The following is a 26,963-nucleotide window of genomic DNA, read 5'->3' on the forward strand; positions in this document are numbered from 1 at the left end:
ATCAAGAGTTGGCTCTATACTACCTGAAACCTGTAAAGAGAATTGAGTATTCTGAACAGTACGTTTTGATGGCTGCAATTTTAAGTGCTAGAGCCAAGCAGGGCTACGTCATTTTTGCTCACAGTGGAATACAGATGTGCCCCTGTAAAAGCGAAGCTAGTAAATGAAAATATTAGTTTACAAAACCGATAAACTAAGATAGCGATTTTCCCCCTCAGGGATTTCTTACTTTTAAGAGATTCGTTGTGGTGCTACATTAGTCATTTCACTGAGTGTACTGAAAGCATCTCTATCTCAAAAAGTAAATGAATAAGAATCAGGAGTCCCCTGAATCTGCAAGGATAGACTAGAAGGTAGTATTGCCTCATATTGTGTTCACTACCTAGATATTCATTCTTTAAACACAATGCTCAGATCCCTTTAAAATGGTTTTCAGTGTTTAAAGGAACAGTAGTGGATACATAGCCCTCAATATACCTAAGAAGGTGAAGTGTACTTGTGACTGTCATGGGTAAGGGTCCCTGTGATTTTCAACAAAAGTTACTATTTAAATGGTGACCCAGATATCCTTCTGTCAATGTTTGTCAAATAGTTTATTTGTTATTTATTTTTTTAGATCCCTAGTCTGATTTTGTTCTTTCCACATATTTGTCCTCCTCCCTTTCCCCAGTGTTCCATTCTAAAAGTGAATCAAAAAATTCACCTACCAAATCTAGTAAAAAGAATGTTATTTCATTTTACTTTAATCTTAGCTATCCTTAGACCTTCTTTTCTTCTTCATCTTTTCCAATTGAAATAAAAAGAATTTTTGATGTATGTAGAGACTGTGTTTTTTTAAGGAAAGTGTTAAAATTGTGCAACTTCAAAGAGTTTCCAAATGTTGCATTTTCAAAAATGTTTTATCATGTTTTTCTTTAAATTTCCTGTTGCTCTGTGTAGTCCCAGTGATGGCTGAAGGCACTGAATTTTTTACAGTCCATATTGTTCTTTGTTTTCCACATCAAGTTGGCAGTTACAACTTTCCCACACAATAACAATACTTTTATGGAAATAATTACTCAAATATGATTTATCTCTAATGAATTTTTTCAGATCATGATTTTAAACTATCTTCCAGTTTCCAAGCATAGAAATGGTTTCTTGCTTTATTTAGATATCACAGACACATGTTGATTGCATTCTTTTTTTTTTTTTTTATTTTTTGACAGGCAGAGTGGACAGTGAGAGAGAGAGAGACAGAGAGAAAGGTCTTCCTTTGCCGTTGGTTCACCCTCCAATGGCTGCCGCAGTAGCGCGCTGCGGCCAGCGCACCGCGCTGATCCGATGGCAGGAGCCAGGTGCTTCTCCTGGTCTCCCATGGGGTGCAGAGCCCAAACACTTGGGCCATCCTCCACTGCACTCCCTGGCCACAGCAGAGAGCTGGCCTGGAAGAGGGGCAACCGGGACAGGATCGGTGCCCCAACCGGGACTAGAACCCAGTGTGCCGGCGCCGCAAGGCGGAGGATTAGCCTGTTGAGCCACGGCGCCGGCCTGTTGATTGCATTCTAACCAGATAACTATTTACCTTTGGTATTTTTTTTCCATGTTGTTATCCCTGATTTAAATTCTAGAAGGGGGACAGATGTTTTAGTACAGTGGTTAAGATATTGTGTGGGATGCCCTCATCCCAAATTGGAGTGCCAGGGTTCAAGGCCCTACTCCACTTCCAGTTCCAGCTTCCTGCTAATGAACACCCTAGGCAGCAACATGTGATCGCTCAAGTACTTAAGTCCCTGCCATGTGAGAAACCCAGATTGAGTTCCAGTCTCCTGGGTTCAGTCTGGCCCAGCCCTTGCTGTTATGGCCATTTGGGGAATGAAACAGCAGATCTAGCTATCTGTTTCTCTCTCTTTCTGTCTCTGTCTGCTTTTCAAATAAACAAAAATAAATCAAGAAAAATAAATTATTTCTTGAAGTGCTAGATATCAAACTTTCCTCCTTCCATCTAAATTGTGCAGTCCAGCCTCCCTCTCTCCCACTCTTTCTCTCCCTTTCCTTCTCTCTCTATATTAATACATTTATCTCTTATTTACTTCCCAGAAAGATTCCAGATAGTTTTACAACAAAAGATCATAACTAAGATTAAAAACCAGAGGAAAATTTTAGATAACTATACCACATGCCTAAATTAAGGATGGTTACTCTCGTGGACCATTGACTTTAGCTCTGAACTTCTAGAAGCAAAAACAGAAAGCAAACATGATATATTTTATGATTTTCACTATCTGACAAAGCAAAAACAGTTAAAAATGGAAGCTAGGGTAGGTACTGTGGCACAGTTAGTTAAGCTGCCACTTGGGACTCCCCTCTCCCACATCAGTGGGCCAGTTTGATTTCTAGCTACTCTGCTTCTGATGCAACTTCCTGATAATGTGACCCTGGGAGCAAGAAGATGACATTTCCAGTTCTTGGGTTCCTGCTACCTACATTTTACCTGTATGGAGCTCCAGGCTCCTGGCTTTGGCCTAGCCCAGCCCAGCCCTGACTATTGTGGACATTTGGGGGACTGAAACAATGGCTGAGAAATCTCTCTCTCTCTCTCTGCATTTCAAATAGATGAAAATAAAATGTACATTTTAAAGATAAAATGGAAGGTGAAGAACATTGTCTTTCATAGCACGTTTAGGGATGATCCCAAAATGTTCTTTGTGGTCACTTATTTTCATCAGTAAATCACTTTTATATAGTCTTGAGTATGTTCATTTATAAAGCATAATTAAATATCATTGTTGCTACAGGGTCTGAGTGTTTCTGCCCCTCACTGCCCCACCCCTACCCCCGCCACCCAGATCCATACATTGAATCCTAATCCCCAAGGTGATAGATAGTATTAGAAGGTGAGGCCTTTGGGAAATAAATGTTATGAGGGTGGAGTCCTCATGAATGGAATTAGTCCCTTCTGAAAGAGGCCCAAGGGAGCTTATATGGCCCTTCTGCCATTTGAGTACACAGTGAGATGTGCTGTCTATGAGAAAGTGAGCCCTCACTAGAAACCATTTGATCTGAAACATCCCAGAACTGTGAACAGTACATTTCTGTTGTATATAAATTACCCAGACTAAGGTATATTGTAGGATCGTGAATAGACAGATATTCTACAAGCAATATATATTCAGGAACAAGTCTTCTGTCCATTTGTTACTCCCCTTTCCCCGTATACACGTTCCTTGCCTTTTCACTCCCCCAAAGTTAAGTGACTGGTGATAGTTCTGAAACAGGTCAATTTTTCTTTTATTTCTAAGAAGTTCTGATATCTTAATTTTATTTGCAAGCATTTATTGGGCACTTATTTTGTGCATCTTTGTCTTCTCAAATTTAGAAATGACCTAAAATACACAGAAAATGTTAACCCTAGAACTATTATGCCAGCCAGCCTTTATATACAAGGAATTTGTGATTAATAACTATATCTGCCACTGGGATTAGTTTGCATACAGGTCCTTGAATCATAGAAATTGGTGGACATGAACTAGAAGTACATTGACCAACTCCTTATTTTTACATAGAAGTTAAAGACTTATGTAGGTTTCCATAACTAGTTAGTAGAAAAATTGACACCAGGAGTCATATCCTCTGATGATGACTCAAGTACTTTTTCTATAACATAATGCAGATTTGTATGATCATACTCATATTTGCATTCAGACTTTCCCTAAGTCTTGTGTGATCTTGTTCTTCTCTATACAGAACTTATATGCCCAATTATTATATACAACCTCAGTTTCTAAGTTTCATAATGAAATTTTCTATATGGCAGATAAGCGAATGAATCCTTGATGCATTCAGTCAGCAAATACTTCTGTAGTATATAGTTCATGATTTCAGGTCTATTCGCTTAAAAATCATAATGTCTTTCATTAGCACTTTAATAAGCTATTCCGTATTTCAGAGAAGGCAAAACCAGGAACTGGGTTCTACTGATAATTGAGTTACAATATGCCTTGTAGGCAAATGGAGCCCTCACTTTGTATCCTTACAGTCATTATTAATATTCTCTTTGCTCTTGCTTTTGCTAGGAGAAGGAGAACTATCACTGCATTACTGCAGACAGGAAATAAATTTGCCTCCCTGCCTGTCCCTCTTTGGGGAGTAAACATTGTATTTGTTCACACTCTCACAGCCTCCCTAGTGGTGTGTACAGCACCAGCAGCAGTCCTGAACTGAGGGCACAAGAAAATGCAGTGGCGATCACCAGCAAAGAACACAAGCTTTTAAACACTTTACATAAGAGAGCCAGGCAGGGCTTGTCTGCTTTATTATCTAAGGTGTTAGGGTTTCCTTTCATGCCTTTGGAGATCCCAGAAAAAGAGGAGCTAGCTGAGTTAAACCTGTTTCCCAGAGCTTTCAGGAACAATGGCAATTCATTTCAGCCTAGGGGCAAAGAGGATGCCTTTTAAGACTTTTGTTCTTATTGCCTGGTGAACTTTGAAATCAAATTGATGGAAAATTGGAATGTTTTCCTCTCTTTTGTCCCTTTGCACCTCCTTACCCTCTTTTCTCCAAGACCAGATACAGGCAAATAAGACTACTGGGGAATTCCTTTGTCCCTGACTCCTAGCTAGTCTACTTGCCCTTCCTAATATGTATAGAAATCATTTGAAAGAATTCTAACTACTCTCAGATTCAAGCCTAAGATAACGACCACAATTAAATGGACTGAACATCTCATTCATATCAATTCCAATTCATAATCCTATTTTATTTAAGTGGTTATCTTTGTCCTTTCGAATTCCAATTAGCCAAAGGATGCCAGTACTGATAATAATACAGCCTGCCCAGGGAAATTATTTCCTCTGCTTCTGCAACTACCAGGGAATACTTTATGAAAGCTGTATCATGGTGTAACTCCTTTCCTACCCTACCGTCCTTTGGGCAGTATTTGGGGAAGAAAAGGACCAGAGCTGGGAGTGGAGTTGCAGATTGAAGCATTCAAGTGAATTCAGAAGAATTTAAAAACCAGATTTGCTCATTAAAAAAAAAAGATAGGATTTGAAATAGCAGCTATTACTACCATTTTGTAATCTTTTATGACCAGTTTCATTTCTGTTTTTGTTTTTATTTTTATTTATGTATTTAAAAGGCAGAGTTACAGAGACAAGAGGGGAAAGAGAGAGAGAGAGAAAGAGGGGGAGAGAAAGAGATCTTCCATCTGCTGATTCACTCCCCAAATGGCTACAATGGCTAGGGCTGGGCCAAGTTCAAGCCAGGAGCCCAGAAGTCCATCCTGGTCTCCTCTGTGGGTGCAGGGGCCCAAGTACTTGGGCCATCATCTTTTGCTGCCTTCCCAGGCATATTTAGCATGGAGCTGCATCAGAAGCAGAGCAGCCAGGAATTGACCCCTGTCTCTCATACGTGATCCTGGAGCTGAGACTTAACACCCTGTGCCACAGGGCTAGCCCCCACTCAGCCTTTTAAATTGATTAATTAACTAATTTAATATATGTTTTAAACTTAAGCTTTAATAAGATAAGGACTGCCAAGGATATTGCTGGCATTTAGGGACTGAACTGGAAGATAGGAGATGTCCTCTGTTTCTCGTCTGCCTCTTTGGGCTGCCTTTCAAGTAAACAAAGGTATGGCTTTTAAAAGCTATTTTTATTCCATTGCCTTTGATTTTTTTATTTTATTTGTTTTTAAGCTTTGTTTGTTTATTTATTTGAAGGGTAAGTTTTGGAGAGTTAGACGGAGAGACAGATTTTACATTTGCTGATTCACTCCCCAAATGGCTCTCAGGGCTGGGCCAGGCCAAAGCCAGGAGGCTGGAACTCTATCCAGGTCTCCCATGTGGGTGGCAGGGGCCCAAGTACTTGGGCCTTCTTCTGCTGCTTTTCCCAGGCCATCAGCAGGGAGCTGGATGGGAAGTGAAGCAGCTGGGACTCGAACCAGCACCCATATGGGATGCCAACATCATAGGCAACAACTGGCCCCTCATTTTCATTTTCCATATTACTTAAAAATATGTTAAGTTACTGATACTTTTACAATTTTCTCCAAATTATTAGATTCCTAGATTCATTTCCATGTTATGTTTCATGAAATTTCAAACCATCTTTATATTGAATTAAGTAGATTTTAGTGTAAACTGCAGAATAGTGATCTCAATCACATGGCAAAGTGCTTCAGTTTTCCTAGCGTTTACAACCTGCTATCTATTTTTTTGTTCATTATTTATCTCCATCTCTCCTACTGAAATGTAAATTTCATAAGAGAAGATACCAACTCCCCCAGTTATGCAACTACTCCTCAGTGCCTAAAACAGTGTGTAGCAAATATTTACAGTGGTTCCTCAAAATTTGTTACATAAGTGATTAGTCTGCATGAATTACACAGCTTGCCCATTTGAAGTACTATGATGAATATTCTCTTATACCTGAGAAATCTTCCCCCGGAGTAGATAGTTACCAATAGCTTCACTTGCCATTTTATTACCAACAAGATAGTAATCTAGACACCATCATGAAAATGATTTAAGTGCTTCCCATGTCCATGTGCCTTTATATTTTACTTAACAGTATATATTCTTGACAGTAACATGCATTTATTCATTCCATAAATATTCACTGAGAACTTAAAATAAGCCAGACACTTGGGACACACAGATAATTAAAATATTGCACCTTTCTGTAATTCTGTTAGAACACAACCCCAGACAAAATTCAGAATTTCTGCCATCCCTATAGTTGCTTGTGGGTTTCTACACAAAGTTGCACTTTAGTGCTATTTTTGTAATACCACACTTTTCCTTATTTCTCTGATGCCTTTCTATTTCTCCTTATCATTGATGTCGTCTTCTCCCTGCACATTAAATTCTGCCATTCACCAAGATTCCACAGTTAGCCTCTGTTCTACTCACTCTGCAGGAGAATCTCTTTGTAAGATCCTGTCCACCTTCCAGTTTTAAACTATATGCATCTGGATTCCCATGTTGTAGCGATATCCTATGATTCTCTCTTGAACTTTACACATTCAAAACCAAATACTTCTGAAGAATTCTACCTTTATGTCTTGCAGGCACCTACAATTCAACATGAAAAAAGCCTCACTCTGAATCTTCAAAATGTCTTTTTTTTTTTAATGAATCCTCATAAGTGGCATCACCATCCTGCCATTTGTTAACTGAGAACTAGCTATGAACCTTGACTCCTTCCTTTCTATAAACCCCCATAGTTTATAGTGGCCATGTCCTATTTCCCTCTCCTCCCAGATATTTCTTGATCATGCCATTCCAACTACCCGTATGCTTTTTTCTTCTCTCGCCATCCTTTGGTGAGATAGCTGCAACAATTTTCAAAGTGATGTTCCAGCTGCCAGTCTTGTTCCCCACTCCACTGCCCACCTTCCCACCCACCCCACCGAAGCCACCCACCCATTCATAACTTTATTTCCTGTATTCCTCAGACTGGACCACTTACTCTTATAAAAACTTACTCTTGTAAACTTGATGAACTCCTACCCATACTTTAAAACTCAGTTTGGCTCCATCAACAGAAGGGCTAAATACATATCCTCAGTTTTCTTATAACACTTCCAGCAATGTGTTCCCCCGAATTCCCATTGCTTTTTTGTTCATTTCTTTACCTGCCTGTCTCTCCTATTAGACTGTGAGCTCATTGGGGTTAGCACATCTTATTCATCTTTGTAGATTAAGAACGTCACGTGGAACTTAATAGGTACTTCAGACATGTTTGGATACAAAACTAGATGAATGAACAAAAGAACAAATACCAATGAATGGGTAGCTTTGAGTTGCAATAATAGGATATCAAAGAATATATTATATTCTTTCTACTTTAGATACAAATCTTACAAATTGATTAGGAAAAGTAAAAACATGAAAGAGCTGTAATTTACCAGCCCACATAGTCTTATGTTCCAGTACTGTTTTATTTGATTTTGCCTTTTTAATACTGATGATGCAGAGTATCTGGGGCTAGATAAACTGCTCATGCTCTGGACTATATATTGAAAATTTTGAGAGAAACTCTTTTGCCTCTGGCTTGGTTCACTGTATGCCCCTTGAGTATGGACCTAATTTGCATGACAACAATAAATGAAAAATATTTCTTAGTTCCTACTTGTAATACATAAATGTGACCTTGACCAATGTCAGTAAACCAGGCCTCTGGCAATAACTTCACAATTTTGACTGTCCAGAGAAGTTCATCACCATCTTTAGACGACTATACCCTGGAATGGCAGGTCAAGTTAGTATCAGTGGAGCCTTGTCAGACCTGTTTCCTAACAAAAATGACCTCAAGCAGGAGTATGTAGTTTCCTCTAAGAACACTTTTCTTCCCCCAAGCAGATCATAGCCTCCACAGATGTCTTTCAAACAGTCAAGCAGAGGTTACTTTATACAGATGTTTGTGACACTGAACATGAGGCTGATTTGGATGGTTTATCCTAAAGTGACCCATCAAACTGAAAAGCAAAATGCCACTGCTCTTGGGGGCTCAAAATAGAATCTCTTCTTGCTGAATCCATGGGAATGGGGAAAATGTAATCAGCCTGTTTGAGAGAAGGAATACCAAACAAATCCAGTGTCACCATCTCTGTTTATCACTTGTTAACAAAAAGCTATGAATTGGCTGGTGCTGCAGCTCACTAGCCTAATCTTCCGCCTGCGGCACCAGCACCCTGGATTCTAGTCCCGGTTGGGGCGCCGGATTGTGTCCCGGTTGCTCCTCTTCCAGTCCAGCTCTCTGCTGTGGCCCGGGAGTGCAGTGGAGGATGGCCCAGGTGCTTGGGCCCCTGCACCTGCATGGGAGACCAGGAGGAAGCACCTGGCTCCTGGCTTCAGATAGGTGCAGCGCACTGGCCGTAGTGGCCATTTGGGGGATGAACCAACGGAAGGAAGGCCTTTCTCTCTGTTTCTCTCTCTCACTGTCTAACTCTGCCTCTCAAAAAAAAAAAAAAAAAAGCTATGAATAGGTATTGAGTATTATGCTATTTTAGTATCTATCCAGCACAGTGCTGAGTATAGCTTGCCTCCAGTGTGTGTTATTCCTTCTACTTTAGCAATTTCCAACAGTAATGAGCCCAGTCACCTAGGCTGAAATGCTTGGAATGAACTTTGACTCAAAATTCTCATTGATCCACTAAACCCAATAATCACCAATTTAGGTTTCATTATCTCTTGAAACTGTTACACCTCTAGGTACTCTAGAGTAAAAATCTCTATTTGAACACTGCTACTTATCTTTATACCTTTCCTAATTCATTACCCCCGCTGTACTTCTGATTTCACATATGCTGTTCTATAAGCCTTTCTACCATTTAAGTGTTCCATCTTGGTCTCTCTCTTTTTTTTTTTTTTTTGTTCTTACCCAACTATGACTCTGCTGTCAGTCATTTCAACAGTGTGCTCAGGAGCACTCTTCATTCACTTACTACCCGGTTCTTTAATTGCTCCAGGCTTTGCAACCTCAACCTTGTAAATAGCCATTATCCATTTCCCTCTGTAGTGCTCAAGCTAATTAATGCTGGTACGCAACAACATTGGTGTGTTGACTGGGACCTATACTAGTGAAAGAAAATTTTTAAATTTGGTAGATGGAATTTTGAAGACAAAACATCTGTCCCTATATATTTACTGGGTTCTGAAAAACTCTAATTAGTATAATCATTGAGAGATTTCTGTAACCTGGTGCCTTACTGGTTGAAAATTATTCTTAAAAAATTAAAAATAGAAGATCTATTATACTGACAGAATTTTCTTTAGAGTTTACATGAGCCTAATCTTATGAATGTAGGAATATAATTGAAAACTAGGGAGAAAAATTCAGCCATGGATCCTCATCATCCTAATGTTTTCCATTCCTGATTAAGAGCAACATACTAGCATGTGTTTTTCAAATACAAGCCGTTCCCATCTTACAAATAGCTTGTAGACAGATGGGGGGCATATTATGGTTTGAATCTTGATTATTCAAGTGGGAGAACTTTGTTTGGATGTCAGTTATTTGGAATCCAGAATGCATTTTCCCACTGAAGCAAAGTTATAAATGGTAGTTGATCTCCCTCAGGATAGCCGATAACGTTACTGAGATACTGTATATTTGCACTGAACAGTGGCAAACATGCTTATGATACTACTAATTAAGGCAATAATATTGCCTAAGATAATTTTACTTTTTTTTGTCTTGAATGGTACTGCTTGAAGAAAACAGGATTAACTATAAGAAATTTAAGTAGAAAGAGACTGTGAAGTTTCAGAACATGAGTCATGAGCATTTTTGAAGACTTCATGAAACATGTTCTTTACAAAATCTGACTGAATTTTAAACTTGTAAACTTTTACTTCCTGTTTCTGATTATTAGGGCTTCGTAGTGGAACTACTGTAGTATGATTGAGGCAACTGTTTGACTAGTGATCAAAGTAAAACAAGGAAGGAGGTTAAAGATACTTGATATGGCGGCCAGCACTGTGGTGCAGCAGGTTAAAGCCCTGGCCTGAAGCACCGGCATCCCATATGGGTGCCATTTAGAGTCCAGGCTGCTCTACTTCCCATCCAGCTCTCTGCTGTGGCCTGGGAAAGCAGTAGAAGATGGCCCAAGTCCTTGGGCCCTTGCACCCACGTGGGGGACCCAGAGGAAGCTCCTGGCTCCTGGCTTCAGATCGGTGTAGCTCTGGTCGTTGCAGCCATCTGGGGAGTGAACCAGCGGATGGAAGACCTCTCTCTCTGTAACTCTGTCTTTCAAATAAATAAAATAAATCTTTAAAAAAAAAAGATACTTGATATGGTACCAGAGGAAAATTTAGAAGAGAAGACTTTTATACAAATGTGAAAATCAGAAAAAGAAACTGTATACTTTAGTATTCAATATGTGCTAGCATCTAAAAGGAAGGGTGTTCATTCTTGTTTTAGTCAGTTCTCAGGCCATTTTGCATATATATATCCACATATATGTATTTATATGTATATAATATATTTAAATATGTAATATATAAATATATAGAAATTTATATATAAATATATATGTGAATAGAAATATATGATAGAAATATATTTGTATATAAATTATAAAAATATATAAATAGAAAAGTTGAATTAGAGAGGCTAAATTGAAGCTACTATAAACACATGATACAAGGAAGAAACAGTAAACTATAAAGCTTGTGTGAGCAGAGGTAGGGAGAGTTATTTAATTGCTCTTTTTTATTGTGTTTTTTGTTTTTTCAGTTGTACAGGATAGATCCTGAAATAGGAGAGGAAATGTTGAGAGTGTGCTGCCTTAAATCAAGTGTGAGAAGTTGAATAAGAGAAAGACATAGAAAAAGTTCATTTTTCTTGCACATTTTAAATGAAATCCTCCTTTGGTGTCCTTGGCAAGAATTCACTAACTATTTATGTTGTTTTTTTCAATCATGTTTTATTCAGATTGATTTCTCCTTGAATATGGCTCCATGCTAGTAGAACCATGGGGTAGCTTGGCTTTATTCAACTTATGCAGGTGTGATAGATTTCTCAAAATCATATTAATTGAGTTGTCAGTGAGGAAAAGAAGATGAGGAGCTTCTCATAGCATCTTGACTTTGTGGAGGAATAAAAAAGTTTATTAGAGTAAGGATAGTGAGCCACATAGTTCTCTTTGCTGTTGATAGTTAATTCTCCTTGCTGATTTTCAAATAGTCATTAAACAAATTTTTATTAAATGTTCTATATAATAAGCACTGTGCTAAGTGCTGAGAAACATAATAGGAAAAGTATTGGGAATATAATAGTAAACATGATGTTATCTCTGCCCTCATATACTTTATCAAGTGAAGGTAGGTAAATAAGAAATTGTAATGAACAGTGACAAGTGCTAATGTGCGCATACTTTGTGTAGTAAGGGCATATGTAGGAAAATCACCTAATTCTGACCTTGGGAATTAGGAAATGCTTCCTGGGGTATTCTAGACTGATAATGAAAGCTGTATAGTAATGAAGCAGGAAAAGAGAAGTGAGGTAGAAGCCAAATTTCCCTAGAAGAAAGATTACTATTTTTGGCAACAATGCAGTAACTTGTGACAAAACAAAGTTCTATCAAGAATATCATCTGCATAAGGCAAATATAAGACAAAAGTTTTTTTTCGAGGCATCAGGATGTTGCCAAGGTAGCCAGGTGAGAAGTTAAAATCTTGAGTAAGGAGAACTATAGAGAAGTGAGGAATATTTCTCTTTGAGGCATTTGACAATTCTTAGTGCATGATACAGATAAGTCATCAGAGGTTTTAACTATCTCATAAAAAAAAAATCAAAAACTTTCAATGCAGTCAGTGCTTGAGGGACCAAAATCCTGAAGAGAGGGGGTGAGTAAGGAAGTGAACCAGACAATAAGTAGTTTTTACCTCTAGACATTTGCCAGATTCTTAAGCTGTGCGTGACATGAGAAAGCCTAACTAGTTTTCCCTAGTCTCATAGTATTGAAGAGACAAAAATTTATGTTCAAGAGCTTCCACAGAAGACCAACTCCCAGGAAACCCCCCAGGATTTCATCTGGGCCCCTCAATGCACCTACCCTCTAGGAATGGGAATGAACTAGATGTAGGCTATACTTTGAAAAGACTGTAACTTGGCCGGCGCAGTGGCTTAACAGGCTAATCCTCCGCCTTGTGGCGCTGGCACACCGGGTTCTAGTCCCGGTCGGGGCGCCGGATTCTATCCCAGTTGCCCCTCTTCCAGGCCAGCTCTCTGCTATGGCCTGGGAAGGCAGTGGAGGATGGCCCAAGTCCTTGGGCCCTGCACCCGCATGGGAGACCAGGAGAAGCACCTGGCTCCTGGCTTCGGATCAGCGAGATGCGGCGGCCATTGGAGGGTGAACCAAAGGCAAAGGAAGACCTTTCTCTCTGTCTCTCTCTCTCTCACTATCCACTCTGCCTGTCAAAAAAAAGAAAGAAAGAAAGAAAGAAAGAAAGAAAGAAAGAAAGAAAGAAAGAAAGAAAGAAAGAAAGAAAGAAAGAAAAGACTGTAACTCAACCTTTTAGTCAGTCTACACTTTGATTAGATTAAGATGGTCTGCCTGTACTCTGTTTCTAAATGATAGGGCAAGCCCTCTCTGAAAGAAAATATCATTCACAACCTGTATAATTTTTTCACACAAAATGTTTATATTTAATCAAACATTTAATAGGCATATGAGAAAGCTGAACTAAGAGAAAAATTAGAAAGTAGGTATTGGCAATCTCATAGACTTTAAATTTAGTGCAATGTTTAAAATTTCTATGACCAATATGTTCAAGAAAATAGATGATAGCATGGAGAATTTCACCAAGGAACTGTAAAAATAAAATAATAGAGAACTAGAAAGAAAATGACTTAAAAATTAGTGACAACTTTCAGTGAAGACAGAGTAGTTGAATGCTACTGAGCAGTCCTTTGGATACAGTAACAAGGAAAATTAAGTATTGAGAAATCCTTTGGATTTTTAAATTTGGTTGACCATGACCTTGAATGCAAATGGTTTCAGTGGAATGGTGCGTATGGAAGCCAGGATGGTGACAAGATCATAGATTTGATGAGAATAGAGAAAGTAATTTTGAAAACTTGAAAGACGTTATGAGCTTAGTTAAAGTTGTGGTCCATGAATTTATAGTGGCATCAATCTGGTTCTGTCATTTTTTCTAGTAGCACTCTCATCAACTTGGGTAGAAATATAAGGATCAGTTGCACTATTAGGTAGATTAGATTTAGCATTCTGCTAGCAAACAATGAGAGAAGTACAATGGGACAGGGCAATTGAGGCATTAGCAAGAAGGTGATAAGAATGCCTTTGGGTTAGAAGTAGCAACTAACCCAACTTAGAGTGACTTAAACAATTATAATGTTCATTTAACAGTGGAAGTACCTGGCTCCTCTTTGGTTCAGCTGTTCTGTTGTTTTACAAATAGAATCTTATTCTTTTTACTTTTCCTTCATGGTCACAAGATAACTCCTCCCATTATATCAGGCATTATATCTTCATTCAAGGCAGGAAGAAGGGGAAAAGAAAGAATTGAAGCTGGATCTGTTGTTTTTATCAAGAAAACTTTCACTTGCATCTCACTGGCAAGAATTGTGTTACATGTCTTTTTGTAAAAGATGCTGCTAAAATGGGTATTTAGTTTACTGACCTCTAAAGGCATGGGAGAAGGTACTTGGGAATAGATGTTGGGTTAGCCAAGCATTAGTAATGTTTAATAAAACAATAAATCAACCATGAACTCCAAGTTGGACAAAGAGATTAGTACTGGAAGATGCTTATAACTAAAAACAAAATGGAAGGATCCAAAAATAAGGAAATGGCTTTTTTAAAAAAGATTTATTTATTTATTTGAAAGTCAGAGTTACACAGAGAGAAGGAGAGGCGGAGAGAGAGAGAGAGAAGAGAGAGAGAGGTCTTCCATCCATTGGTTCACTCCCCAATTGTCCATAATGGTGGAGCTGCACCAATCTGAAGCCAGGATCCAGGAGCTTCTTCCGGGTCTCCCATGCGGGTGCAGAGGCCCAAGGACTTGGGCCATCTTCTTATTGCTTTCCCAGGCCATAACAGAGAGCTGGATCGGAAGTGGAGCAGCCAGGATTTGAACTGGTGTCCTTATGGGATGCCAGCACTGTAGGTGACGGCTTTACCTGCTACACCACAGTATTGGCCCCAGAAATGCCTTTTAAAATAAAAAACAGGTACAGTAGGAATTACTACAAGAAAGAGCTGGAAGCATAAAAGGTGTTAGAGAAAAGGATACAAGAATTATTTATCATTTCTGAGTTGAAGTTAAATTGGTTTAAATTACTATCTTGAGTTAGATGTCTTGAACAAATGATTGGAACAGGTGTGTGTGTGAGGGTGAGAGGAAGGATCACTTATGGGGATATGTGGGATTCTTACCCTTTGAGTAGAAAATTAATCTCCAAAACTATAAAGTAAGCATTCACTAAGTTTTCTTTAAAGTCACATAACAAATTTGTGATCACTATCTATACTTTTTAACACAGAGATACCCATTGGCTTTTGACTTTATTTTTAAAAATAAAACAATTCACAATATTAGTAAGATAGCAAAATTGGATGTGACCAAAGCCTTAGATAGATTATTTCCCTAATGCTTGTTATTGTCTCTAATGTTTAGGCAGTGAAGTGATGTAACTGAGTTCTCAGCCTTCAAAGAATATGAGGTTTTCCCTCCCACCTTTCCCTTTCCCCTTTCCTGTATCCCCTTTACTTTTTTCTTTTCCTCTTCCCCTTCCCTCTTACCTTCCCTTTCTCCTTTCCTTTTCTGTTTTCCATCCTCTTCTGCTCCATTACTTTCCTCTCTTTTTCATTCTTTCCCTAATATTGAAAATACTAATAACATTTGTAGAATGAGAGGAAGGAGCACCAATAGCGCATGAAGTCAAATAATTTCTTGACAATATGCTTTTCACCTCCAACACTTGCTGTAAAATTCATCCTGGATACAATAACATCATAAATGCCATCAATACCAAACAATACCATCATAAATCTGAGAGGATTTTTTTAAAGATTTAATTATTTATTTGAAGGCAGAGTTACAGAGAGGCAGAGGCAGACAGAGAGAGGGAGGGAGGGAGGGAGAGAGAGAGAGAGAGAGAGAGAGAGAGAAGTCTTCATCCACTGGTTCACTCCCTAAATGGCCAATCCGAAGCCAGGAGCCAGGAGCTTCTTCTGAGTCTTCCACACGGGTACAGAGGCCCAAGGACTTGTGCGATCTTCTGCTTTCCCAGGCCATAGCAGAGAGCTGGATCAAAAGTGGAGTAGCCAGGACTCTAACCAGCACCCATCTAGGACACTGGCACTGCAGATGGTGGCTCTACCCTATGCCACAGTGCCGGTCCCACTGAGAAGATTTTTAGAAGTGATATGTTTCCTAGTAAAACTCACCATGTGAATTTTTATATATAGCAGACATTACAATTAAAATGCCTTTCAAAGCCCATTATGTTTTTTATAAGATCACAATTAAATATGTATATACTTACATAGACGAAGTACTTATCTGATATGTGTATGTATCCATATATATATATCAACACAGTGCTTTACTGAAATGAATTTCCAGCATTGGAAAAAACAGGTTTCTCTAGTCATTATTAAAACCTTACAATCCAATTTTTAGAGAGGTGATTATTACAATTTATTAGTCCATCACCATTTGGAACAATAGCTGTTCTAATGTAATTAACCATTGAAAGAAATACATTTTAAGTGTTCTAAATTGTATTTCTAATTACTTATAACTAAGAACTCTCTAGAATTTTAAAATCCATTTTGTCTTATGAAAGGCTTCATTGCTTATCCCTGTTGTTGCACTATTACTTTAGATTAGAGTAACTTCATTTTAAAATTACATGTCAAATATAATTTGGTAGTAGTAATGTGAAATGTATGGCTTCACTCTGAAGGAAAAAAGCCTGTTCAGCATCTTTTAATATCCTATACCTAAACAGAACTTCCAGGATTATTAGATCACATCTGGCACAATGTAGATCTATTTGTACTTGCATAATGCATGTACATGTACACACTGTTATATTTTATGACTATTTGGGTACATTGATTTTTCTATAAAGAGAACTATTATCCACATCTTTTGCACAGAAGTATACTTAAATATTGGCATAGGTAAACAACTTACTAAAATAAAATCCATGCTTCGCATAACTAATACTGGTGTCACAGATTTTACAACTGTGATACTTCTAAAAAGCTAGTTCGAATGCTTTGGAATGTTTTTTTCTGAGAGAATGCGGAGGCAGTTTGGTGAGCTGTAAACTCGTACATTTCATTTTGCATTCTAGTCTGAGCCAAATCTTAAGTGTCACTAAATCTGACTCCATATTGAATTGTGGCCCAGTGTCATTCCCAGAGAGGCTTCTCCCCCAGAATGGGCAAGCCAGCTATTTGAAACAATGGAAATGGCTCTGCCATCCAGCAAATGTTAAAAATAGGTGAACCAAATCTACAAGTATGTACAGCTTTAACTCTAAACCATTTTTCTCTTGTCATCCTGTTTGAAGATTTTGTCAATTCATTATAACTGAAGAAGTCACCAGTATACGTATACCATAGAAATGATTTTAACTGATAAATGTTCCTTCTCACTTAAAAGAAAACCTATCTGAAGACATTAGCTTCTGCTCATCAGAAGACACTCTCCGTAGACTATGTGAGTGTCCTGCAGAAATGGCAGTTGACTTACACAAAGTGAGCTATATGAAAGACTTGACATTGATATTGACAAATTTGTTCTGCCTGCTCTGTTTAAATATAGAGTAATTAGTCAATATTTTTCTTAGTAAGGTAAACCACCTGGATTGTGTTCCTAAAACTCATCATTATTTCTAATATTCAAAGCTTTCACTAGTTTCAAAATAACAAAAAAGTTGTTAGAGTCACCATTTAGCTTCATATGTTTTGTTATGTCACTTTAATTTTTAATATTTTAGTGACTATTTCCTAAGAACAAGATTGCTCTCTTAGGTAATAATAGTAAGTTAGCAAACCCAGAAACTTAAAATATATTTTCATTTAATCGTATTTCAATTATGTCAGTTAACCCAATGGTATCGTATATAGCATTTTATCCTTCAATACAGAATCCAGTCCAAGGTTACAGATTGTATTTATGTGTCTTGTCTTTTTAGTTGCTCATGATATTGCATAATATTGTTAAAACTGAATAACACTGTTGAGCTATTTTATAGAACACTACTCCGTGTGCATTTTTCTCAATATGAGATTCAGGTTATACACTCCCATCCAGAATACTACATAAGTGAAGTATGTCCTTCGTAGGGTTTCACGTCTGGAGACATACAGTGTCTCTCTCTCTGATTGGTGATGTTAATTTTTAATCATCTGTTCAGTTTATCACCTGATATCTCTACTTAATAGATATTATATTTTCCCTATTTTGACTTCTAAGAAATTTGTGAGTAGACACTTTATGACCATGTAAATATATTGCCCTACTTAAACTCCTTCAATAGATTTAACAACTATTAATGATAATTTCCTGAACCAATCTTTACCACAATGGTGTTGCGATTAATTTCTTTTGGAATGGAAAAAACAACCTAGAATAATTTATTCTGGTGATTTTCTGAAGAATTCAGTTGATTTCTTTTGACAATGTTCTAATAAAGGAAATTGTTCTATGTGGAATCACAGTGATCTATACCCAGTAAGCAGTCTACTCATTATAACTCAATGAAAATAAGCAGAAATTAAAAACAAATGATTTTTGCTCTAGAATCAATGCATATGCTCAGAATAAGTATATCTTTTTCTGTACAAGTTGTATTCTAAGTATATATAAACATAATTTCAGCGCTTCTTGAAAAAAATGAAAGTATTTTTAGTTGACTTAAAGGCAGAATTCTGTAACTTCTCAATCACAATATTTTCTCTTGAATTTATTTATTTGCTTTTTTTTTAGGCTTTTCTTTTTTCTTTTAAGATTTATATATTTGAAAGTCAGAGTTACAGAAAGAGAGGGAGAGACAGAGAAAACTTCTATCTGTTAGTTCACTCCCCAGATGGCCACAATGGCCAGGGCTGTGCTGATCTGAAGCCAGGAGCCAGGAGCTTCCTCCTGGTCTTCCACCTGAGTAGCAGGAACTCAAAGCACTTGAACCGTCTTCCATGGCTTTCTGAGGCACATTATCAGGGAGTTGGATAGGAAATGGAACAGCCAAGACATGAGCCAGAGCCCTTATGTGATGCTGACCTCGTTGCAGGTGGCGACTGTACTCACTAGGCCACAATGCCAATCCCTTTTTCTATCTCTTTAACAAATTAACACCCTGTCTAATTAGTAATTTTTATTTCTGTTCTTCCTTTCTTCTGTCCTTCTACATTGCCTAGATACTTCTTGGTGAGATTACTTAAATTTTTCAGCCTGGTTTTCATTCTTATGTATTCTTATAAATTATTTGTATATGTTATTTGATAACTATCTCAGCCATGTTTAGAACTGGAAATGAGAATTTTTAGGTATATTATAAAATATTAGCATAATTATTGCCAATAGATATTTTCTACCTAGTGAACTGTTCAAAAGACAACTTCTGTTCAGTGCAACAGCCCTAATTTTAATCCTTCAATTTTAAAATTTTAATTAAAGTTTAAAATTTTTTAAAATATTTATTTACTTATTTGAAAGTCAGAGTTACACAGAGAGAGGAGAGGCAGAGAGAAAGAGTTCTTCCATCCGCTGGTTCACTCCCCAATTGGCTGCAACAGCCAGAGCTGCGCCAATCCAAAGCCAGGAGCCAAGAGCTTCTTACAGGTCTCCCATGCGGGTGTAGGGGCCCAAGTACTTGGGCCATCTATTATTGCTTTCCCAGGCCATAGCAGAGAGCTGGATCAGAAGTGGAGCAGCCAGGATTCGAACCGGTGCCCATATAGGGTGCTGTTATTGCTGGCAGTGGCTTTACTGCTACACCACAGCGCTGGCACCATGAAGCTTTTAATTTTTTATCACTCCCCTTAATAGCCAACAACTTTAGTGTTTCAGTGAGAAAATAATGTCAACATCCTCCTGAACCCTGACTACTTAGAATACATATAAGATGAATAAATTGCTTACTTAAAAACTTTCTTATTAAGTCTTTGATGTCTTTTATGTAAAGAAGAGTGAGGAAAATTAGGCTCATTGGCTACTTCAGCCAAGTGGTAAAGGTCAACATCATTTGTAACAAGACAAGTAAATAATAGCCTCTTCACATGCAATATTGGCATTTTATCTCTATGGTCTTCTCTCCAAAAACATACGACCCTAACTCTAAGCATATTGAAAATATCAAACACAGATTGAAGGCCCTTCTATGAAATACATGACCTTAAAACTATCATCAAGAACACAGAAAGTCTGAGAAGCTGTCGGTCAAGAGAAGCCCAAAGGTGAGGGCGTTGTGACATAGGGGTTTAAACCATCACTAGTGACTCTGGTATCCAGTATCAGAATGTCAGTTCTAGTCCTTACTGCTCTGCTTCTTATTCAGCTCTTTGTTAATGCACCTGGGAAAGTGGCAGATAAAGGCCCAATGCTTGGGCCCTGCCACCCACATGGGAGACCTGGATGGAGTTCTAGGCTCCTGTCTGAGCTGGCTCAGCCCCAGCTGTTGTGGCCATTTGGAGAGTGAACCAGTGGATAGAAGATCTCTCTCTGTAATTCTGCCTTTCAAATAAATAAGTGTTTAAAAATATATAAAGCACTATAAAATGTTTTTTAATAGTAAAGGATAGAAATATACCAAGATCATTATCATCTAGCCCTATATTTTTAAAATGACAAAGTATGCAAATATAATTTGATATTCCTGATATACTGACCTTTAATCAGTGTTTCAAGTACTAAATGTTATTGAAAATGTGAAAATAAAAGAAAATGATTAAAAGACTCTGGTATATAATAACATCATTGAACACAATTTATACAAACAGCAGAAAATATTCATTCCAATCTCATACATCATTATGGAAAACACTATCTAAATGAAATAATTGCTTTATACTTTGTAGAGATGCCACACAAATGAAACATAATAACATACAATAACAAGGAATTCTAAGAATTTCAAGTTTAATAAATGAGGAATTAGAGGGAAATGTGATTAAGTAGATCGTAAAGAGTGTAAATTTAGAAATATATCATTGCAAACTCTGATTCAGCTGTTACAGTAAGTGGTATTTTATGAACAAAGACAACAAAGCTCTGAAAAGTTAATACCGTTTTTTATTGTGAATATTAAATGTGAAAATTTTCCATAAGTATGAATCCTTGTTATCAAGGCACTCACATGTATTTTGACCATGTGAAGGCACATTAACACTTATGGTTCTTTGTAATGAAAATATCATCCAAGTCAGCTTTTTAATTAAACAAATTATGTTACTCTGATCTTAATATCTACATGTATGATAATAATCCTCAACATTTTCATAAACTGTTGTACATAGAATATTATAGAGTTATGACAAATATACTGAAAGACACACAGCCATTTCATATTTCTAACCAGAGTATAATTAAATTATCATTGGCTTGAAATATTCCACACTATAAATAACTATTTGCAGCATTTTGGCACGGTATTATTTACCTCTTCTTTCTGTGAAATTTTGGATTTACACCTTCTCCCCTATTAGTCTGACAGCCCAGTTATATCTTTTCAAGTATGTTTACTATTAGATCGAGAATCATATACCCTGAAACCTCACAAAACACTGTCACCAAAGAATATGTCATCAGATTGAATGGAATCCAATACAGGACTGAATATGCAAAGTTATTCACAAGTGATAAAATCTGAAATGTCTTTATCTTTGATGATTATAAGTAGGTTGAAAAATAAGCTGAATAAATCACAATCCCTGTTTTCAAGGAGCATAAACGTTATTGGAGTAGAGAAATATTTATCCAAATCATTATAGTACATATTCATAAATCTAGAGCAGCGGTAAGAACTAAATTGTATGGATATATGAAGGACAGGATTGAATTTTACTAGGGACATCTCATAAGCGTTCTTGGGCAGAAAAAGTATTTGATCTAGATCCTAAATGAATGGGTTCAACTTCAACAGATAAGAATGGAATAGGAGGGTAGAGAAGTAAGTGTGGCAAGGGAGGTATTTCAGACACTGGGATCATAAAAGCGGGAAAGTGTACATTTCCAAGTAGTCCTTTGCAAATGGTGAGATGTCAAATCTTGGAAGACTAAATGTATGACCAGGGAGTTTGACCATCATTCTGTGTGTAGAGGGGAACTGAGCAGTAGAATATCAAAGTCACACCTGATATCTAAATCTCTATCAGTCATATGAAGGATAGGTTGGAATGGACAGAGAACACTTAGGTAATGTTAGAATACAGTTTAAATTTAAGTAGATATGTTTGTTTCATTTCAATGGACTAGTAGGTATGGTAAACAGTTTTACCTAAGATGGTTCCTAATGATTGCTACCCCCAGATATTCATGCCTTTTGGCCTAATGACTGGTTTCTAACAGTAGAATATGGAAAAACTGGTGAGGTGTCACTTCTGAGATAAGTATATCAAAAGACTTCAATTTCCTTCTCTCTCTCTCTGGGATATCAAAAGACCATGATTTCTTCCCCTCTCTCTCCCCTCCCCCCCCCAAAATGGATCACTGCTACTGTCTTGTGAAGACACTTAAGCTCAGCCTATCGAAAGGCCCCATGTCCAGCAGCCATATGAATGAGTTTGGAAGGAGGTCCTGTGCTGGTTGAACCTTCAGATGAAATCAAAACCATAGCCAATGGCTCGACTACAACTTCATGGTACACTTTGTGTCAGAGGGACCACCTAAACTAAGGCCACATTCTGGACATATAAAATTTTGAGATAATAAATGTTTATTGTTTGAAGCCACTAAGTTTTGGGGTAATTTGTTAAACAGCAATGGAAATTAATACAGAGGTAAAATCAGTATTTAGCTTTGCTTATCTTTGTGCAAATTATCAAATATTTCATTTATGTCATTTCTATATATAATACAGCTTAAAGATTACTGTATTGTTACTAAAATCCAGAATATTTTCCGTACTGCTTAGTATAATCTCAATAATAATAATAATCTTCTGCTGTAAAAGCTTTGTGATCCTTATATTTACAGCCTTTAGAGAAATGAAAGATACAGAATTTATATGTAAGAGAGGTCTTAGGAATCTATTTTAAAATTAAGCATTTTTTATATTTTCGTTCATCCTTTTTAGAAAAATAAACTTGTTTTTATAGGTATAGGAGTATCAGAGTAACACAGTGTTACAGTTAGTATACACTCACTGTAAGGATTTGCTGCAGCTTTGATAGTGAAAAATAAGGCCTACTGGAAAATAATTAAAGAAGTTGCTAATCAATTCATTAATCAAGTGTATCTGGTGCACGTTATACAAAAACAAATTGAAAAGGATGCTGTGCTAGTCAGAAACTCTCTCTCAAATAAAGTCAAAAGTGAAGATAAACTAAATTGACTTCTCCTTTGTGGTTGATTTCTATCTAAATAGATCCATCTCCTGAACACTGAATACCAAAAGTTGCCTCATCCACAGAATTAAACCTCCATTAAGATTCTGCAACTTGGTACTACTGAGATTAATTTGAGCCATACTTCATAAGACTGTCTTTAGTTTTTGTTTTTTGTTTTGTTTTGTTTTCATGTATAACTCAGACTATTTGCATTTTTGAGATGCTAAATATACTTAGAAGAGAAACAAATAAGACTATGCTCACCGCACTAAGCCAACTGCATTTGTAACCTAATCAAAATGGTTGCATAGCTTTATACAAATATATAGGTTCTCCTTCCCCAAAAATCTTCAATAGACAAAAATATTTGTCAGCAGTCAGAATGATTCCAGCCCTTCCCAGTCTTTGTGGTGCCTTAGCTTCAAAAATGGCAGTGAGGCACTGTAGCCTGGAAAAAGTATGGTCGGATTTTCAGTTATGGTTTGAGTAGATCTCCCAGAGAGGTATCTACAGAAGGCTCACATTTTCCTGAAGGGTAAAAGGAGTGACTAAATTTTGATTTAAAACAATATAGTTCTTCTTGTCTTTTCTTGATACTGACCTTCAAATCTGTTGGGGCTTTTGAAAGGCAAATCCTAAAAGAATTTGCAGATTCAAAATTGGAATTCATTTGAGTTTCATTAGGTTTAAGCCAGATATCAGCCATGTCATTTTTGAAAGCAGAATAATTTAGATTTTTTTGAAAAATATTTATTTATTCATTTGAAAGGCAAAGTTACAGAGAGGCAGAGGCAGAGAGAGAGAGAGAGAGAGAGAAGTCTTCCATCTGCTGATTTGCTCCCCAAATGGCTACAATGGCCAAAGCTGGGCATATCCGAAGCCAGTAGCCTGGAGCTCTTCCAGGTCTCCAACATAGCCTAAAATAATTTAGATTTAAAACATAAGAACAGCAAACAAGGGTTGGTGCTGTGGCATAGAGGGTAAAGCCACTGCCTGCAGTGCCTGCATCCCATGTGGGCGCAGGTTTGAGTTCTGCCTGCTCCACTTCCAATCCCGCTTTCTGCGATGGCCTGGGAAAGCAGTAGAAGATGGCCCAAGTCCTTGGGCCCCTGCAAACACATGGGAGACCTGGAAGTAGCTCCTGGCTTGGGATCAGCCTAAGTCCGCTGTTGCGGCCAACTGGGGAGTGAACCAGCACATGGAAGACCTCTCTCTCTCTCTAATTTTGTCTTCCAAATAAATACATAAATCTTTTAAAATAAAATAAAAAAAAGAACAGCAAACAGGTGACCTGGTAATTGCATTAAGACTTCCTTTTATGGACATATCTTTTGACAGATTATTTCATTTATTCATTGATTTGATTTTTTAAAATTTATTTGACAGGTAGAGTTATAGACAGTGAGAGAGAGAGACAGAGAGAAAGGTCTTCCTTCCATTGGTTCACTCCCCAAATGGCCGCAATGGCCAGAGCTACACCATTCCGAAGGCAGGAGCCAGGTGCTTCCTCCTGGTCTCCCATGCGGGTGCAGGAGCCCAAGCACTTGGGCCATCCTCTACTGCCTTCCTGGGCCACAGCAGAGAGCTGGACTGGAAGGGGAGCAACCAGGACTAGAACCGATGCCCATATGGGATGCTGGCGCCTCAGGTGGTGGATTAACCAAGTGAGCCACAGCGCCGGCCCCTCATTTGATTTTTTTTAAAAGATTTATTTTATTTGTTTGAAAGAGTTACAGAGAGAGGTAGAAGCAGACACACTCAATTTTAAAGGAACTGACACATTTCAAATTATATAAAATAAAGGTTATGAATATGAAATCTACAAAACTCAGATACATAAGGAATGTAATTTTCTTTACTTTTGTAACTGAACTCAGTTTTATATTGAGACCCTATGGTACCCTGGATGTTGAGAAAAAAAACTAGAGAAAAAATACACAAATTTATACTTTATATACTCTCCTTACCACATTATAAGGATATTATACACATTCATTAAGACATAGATGGCACATTTACTCCATTACAGATTATTTAAGATTATAATGCATTTACAGATGAAGAAAATGTCACCAAAAATATGCCTTTGCTTTCAAAAAGCATTAATTTAAGGGACTGGCCCGTGGTTATCCATCTGCTATAGCAGTCAGTTCCCTAAAAGACACTGCTTGTCTTCCATCTTTGTCATGCTCAGTATGCTGTTGGTATTAGCAAGTATTTGCCCCAAATCACTAAATTTAGGTTCCAGTAATGAATTATATGAATTGCAGTGAGTCACTAATAAGAAATATTTTTACATTTGTTTTAAGGTTTAGATGGACATAGTATCCTATTTTGTTTATCTTGGTCTTCTTTCCCATTCCCACTAACAGGAATGTGTGTGGTTGTGTGTGTGTGTGTTAATTAAACAAAGATTCTAAGAAGTTGGAAATGTCAACTACAAATGGAAGCCTTCATGGGAGTTAAGATATTATATCATTTATTTCAATGGTTTTTAATTGATTTGCAAAATTTGCAGTAGAATTTTCTGGTAATTAGTATCTTGCTGAGCTTAAGTGATGTATAGTTAACTTCAGAATAGTTTAATGGACTTATTTTAATCACATTGAATTGTTTTGCAAGTTTTTAGAAATTAATTGTAAATTTAAAATTCAATGAAAATCTTAAATATCACCAACTTAATCAAGAATTGACCATCATTATGCACCCAATTAGAGGATACAAATATATAAATCAGTCATGTATAAAATGCTGAATGTTAAAAAAAAGTGCAGGCAAGTACTTGATAACTAATAATTAGCTGTAAAGATAGTCTAGAAGCAAAACAGCCTTGCTAAAAACTTTCTCTAGAAGTAAAGATGTGTGATCATCAGTGCCCTTGCTAGTCATCAGTTATTGATGCTTAAAACTTTATATTTCAATAATTCTGTGAGCACTTTAATAATTATCATACATTGAACTTATGGTAGGGATATGTCCGTATGCCCATACATCTCTCTTGAGCTTTCAGGAGAGAGAAGAGCCAATGAGCATGTGTAGAAAGTTAAAAAATAAACTACTTTCTACTTATAGAAAAAGCCCATGTATTCCACATAAGTAATGCTCCAATCGACCATAGCAAGTCCTTCCAATTAAGTGCCAAACCAGAATTCTGTTTCTAAAGCAAAGGAAATTAAAGAAACAGAGAATAAAAAAGGTAAAGAGAATTAATTATATTTAGCAGCCATCCCAGTCCACTTAGATATTTACTAAGGAGCTCAGCACTTTTTCATGACAACATTTCCATTGAACACTTTTGAAATTAGGATGAAATGAGTTGTACAGATACTAGAGGAATCATTATGAGATCACAAAATGTATTATGATATCATAAGTGAAACTGGGAGAAGAGAAAGCAAATTCATATCACAGAGGAAAACAGACTTTCATCCTCCTGTCATCTTTCCAGTCAACATTGCCTGCATAGTATGTTCCATGTGAAAATATTAACAGGTTAAGCACTCACCAAGAAGGTATCATTATCCAAAGCACTTCTTTTGTGACTCTTGCCATTCTCACCATATCTTGAGGGAAAGAAAAGATTTCTCCACTGCTGTGCTATAATATTCTTAAGCTGGGAAAGAGAGGACCAGGCAAGAGTAATGGTTTATTTCTGATGTTCACACTATATGTGTGTTTGTGTGCATGTGTGTATGATTGCAAACATGCACACTTGCATACCACAAGATAATCCGACTTCATTGATTACTTAACAGAATTTTCCTTCTTTTATATGCTCTGGACAAAAGGGTAGACAGAGACCATGATCTAAACAAAGATGAATGTGGTTCTGTAATCCCAAAGAGGACGCATTTTCTATTTCCTCTTAGAAGAAATAAAAACATATCATGATAAATTACCAATTAAGAGTGTTGGACTTGAAAACCTTTTTTATAAGGATTGTGAAA

General features: G+C 37.2%; 1 protein-coding gene across 1 annotated transcript in view; it reads left to right on the forward strand.

Moving 5' to 3' along the window:
• DIAPH2 (diaphanous related formin 2) overlaps positions 1 to 26,963 on the forward strand; it is a 985,476-nt gene that overhangs the window by 898,928 nt on the left and 59,585 nt on the right. The window contains exon 28 of the mRNA XM_062183022.1: positions 11,223 to 11,285. Coding sequence (XP_062039006.1) covers positions 11,223 to 11,285 — 63 coding nt within the window. The remainder of the gene's footprint in view (positions 1 to 11,222; positions 11,286 to 26,963) is intronic.

The sequence above is a fragment of the Lepus europaeus genome, chromosome X (genome assembly GCF_033115175.1).
Source record: "Lepus europaeus isolate LE1 chromosome X, mLepTim1.pri, whole genome shotgun sequence".
Taxonomy (NCBI): Eukaryota; Metazoa; Chordata; class Mammalia; order Lagomorpha; family Leporidae; genus Lepus; species Lepus europaeus.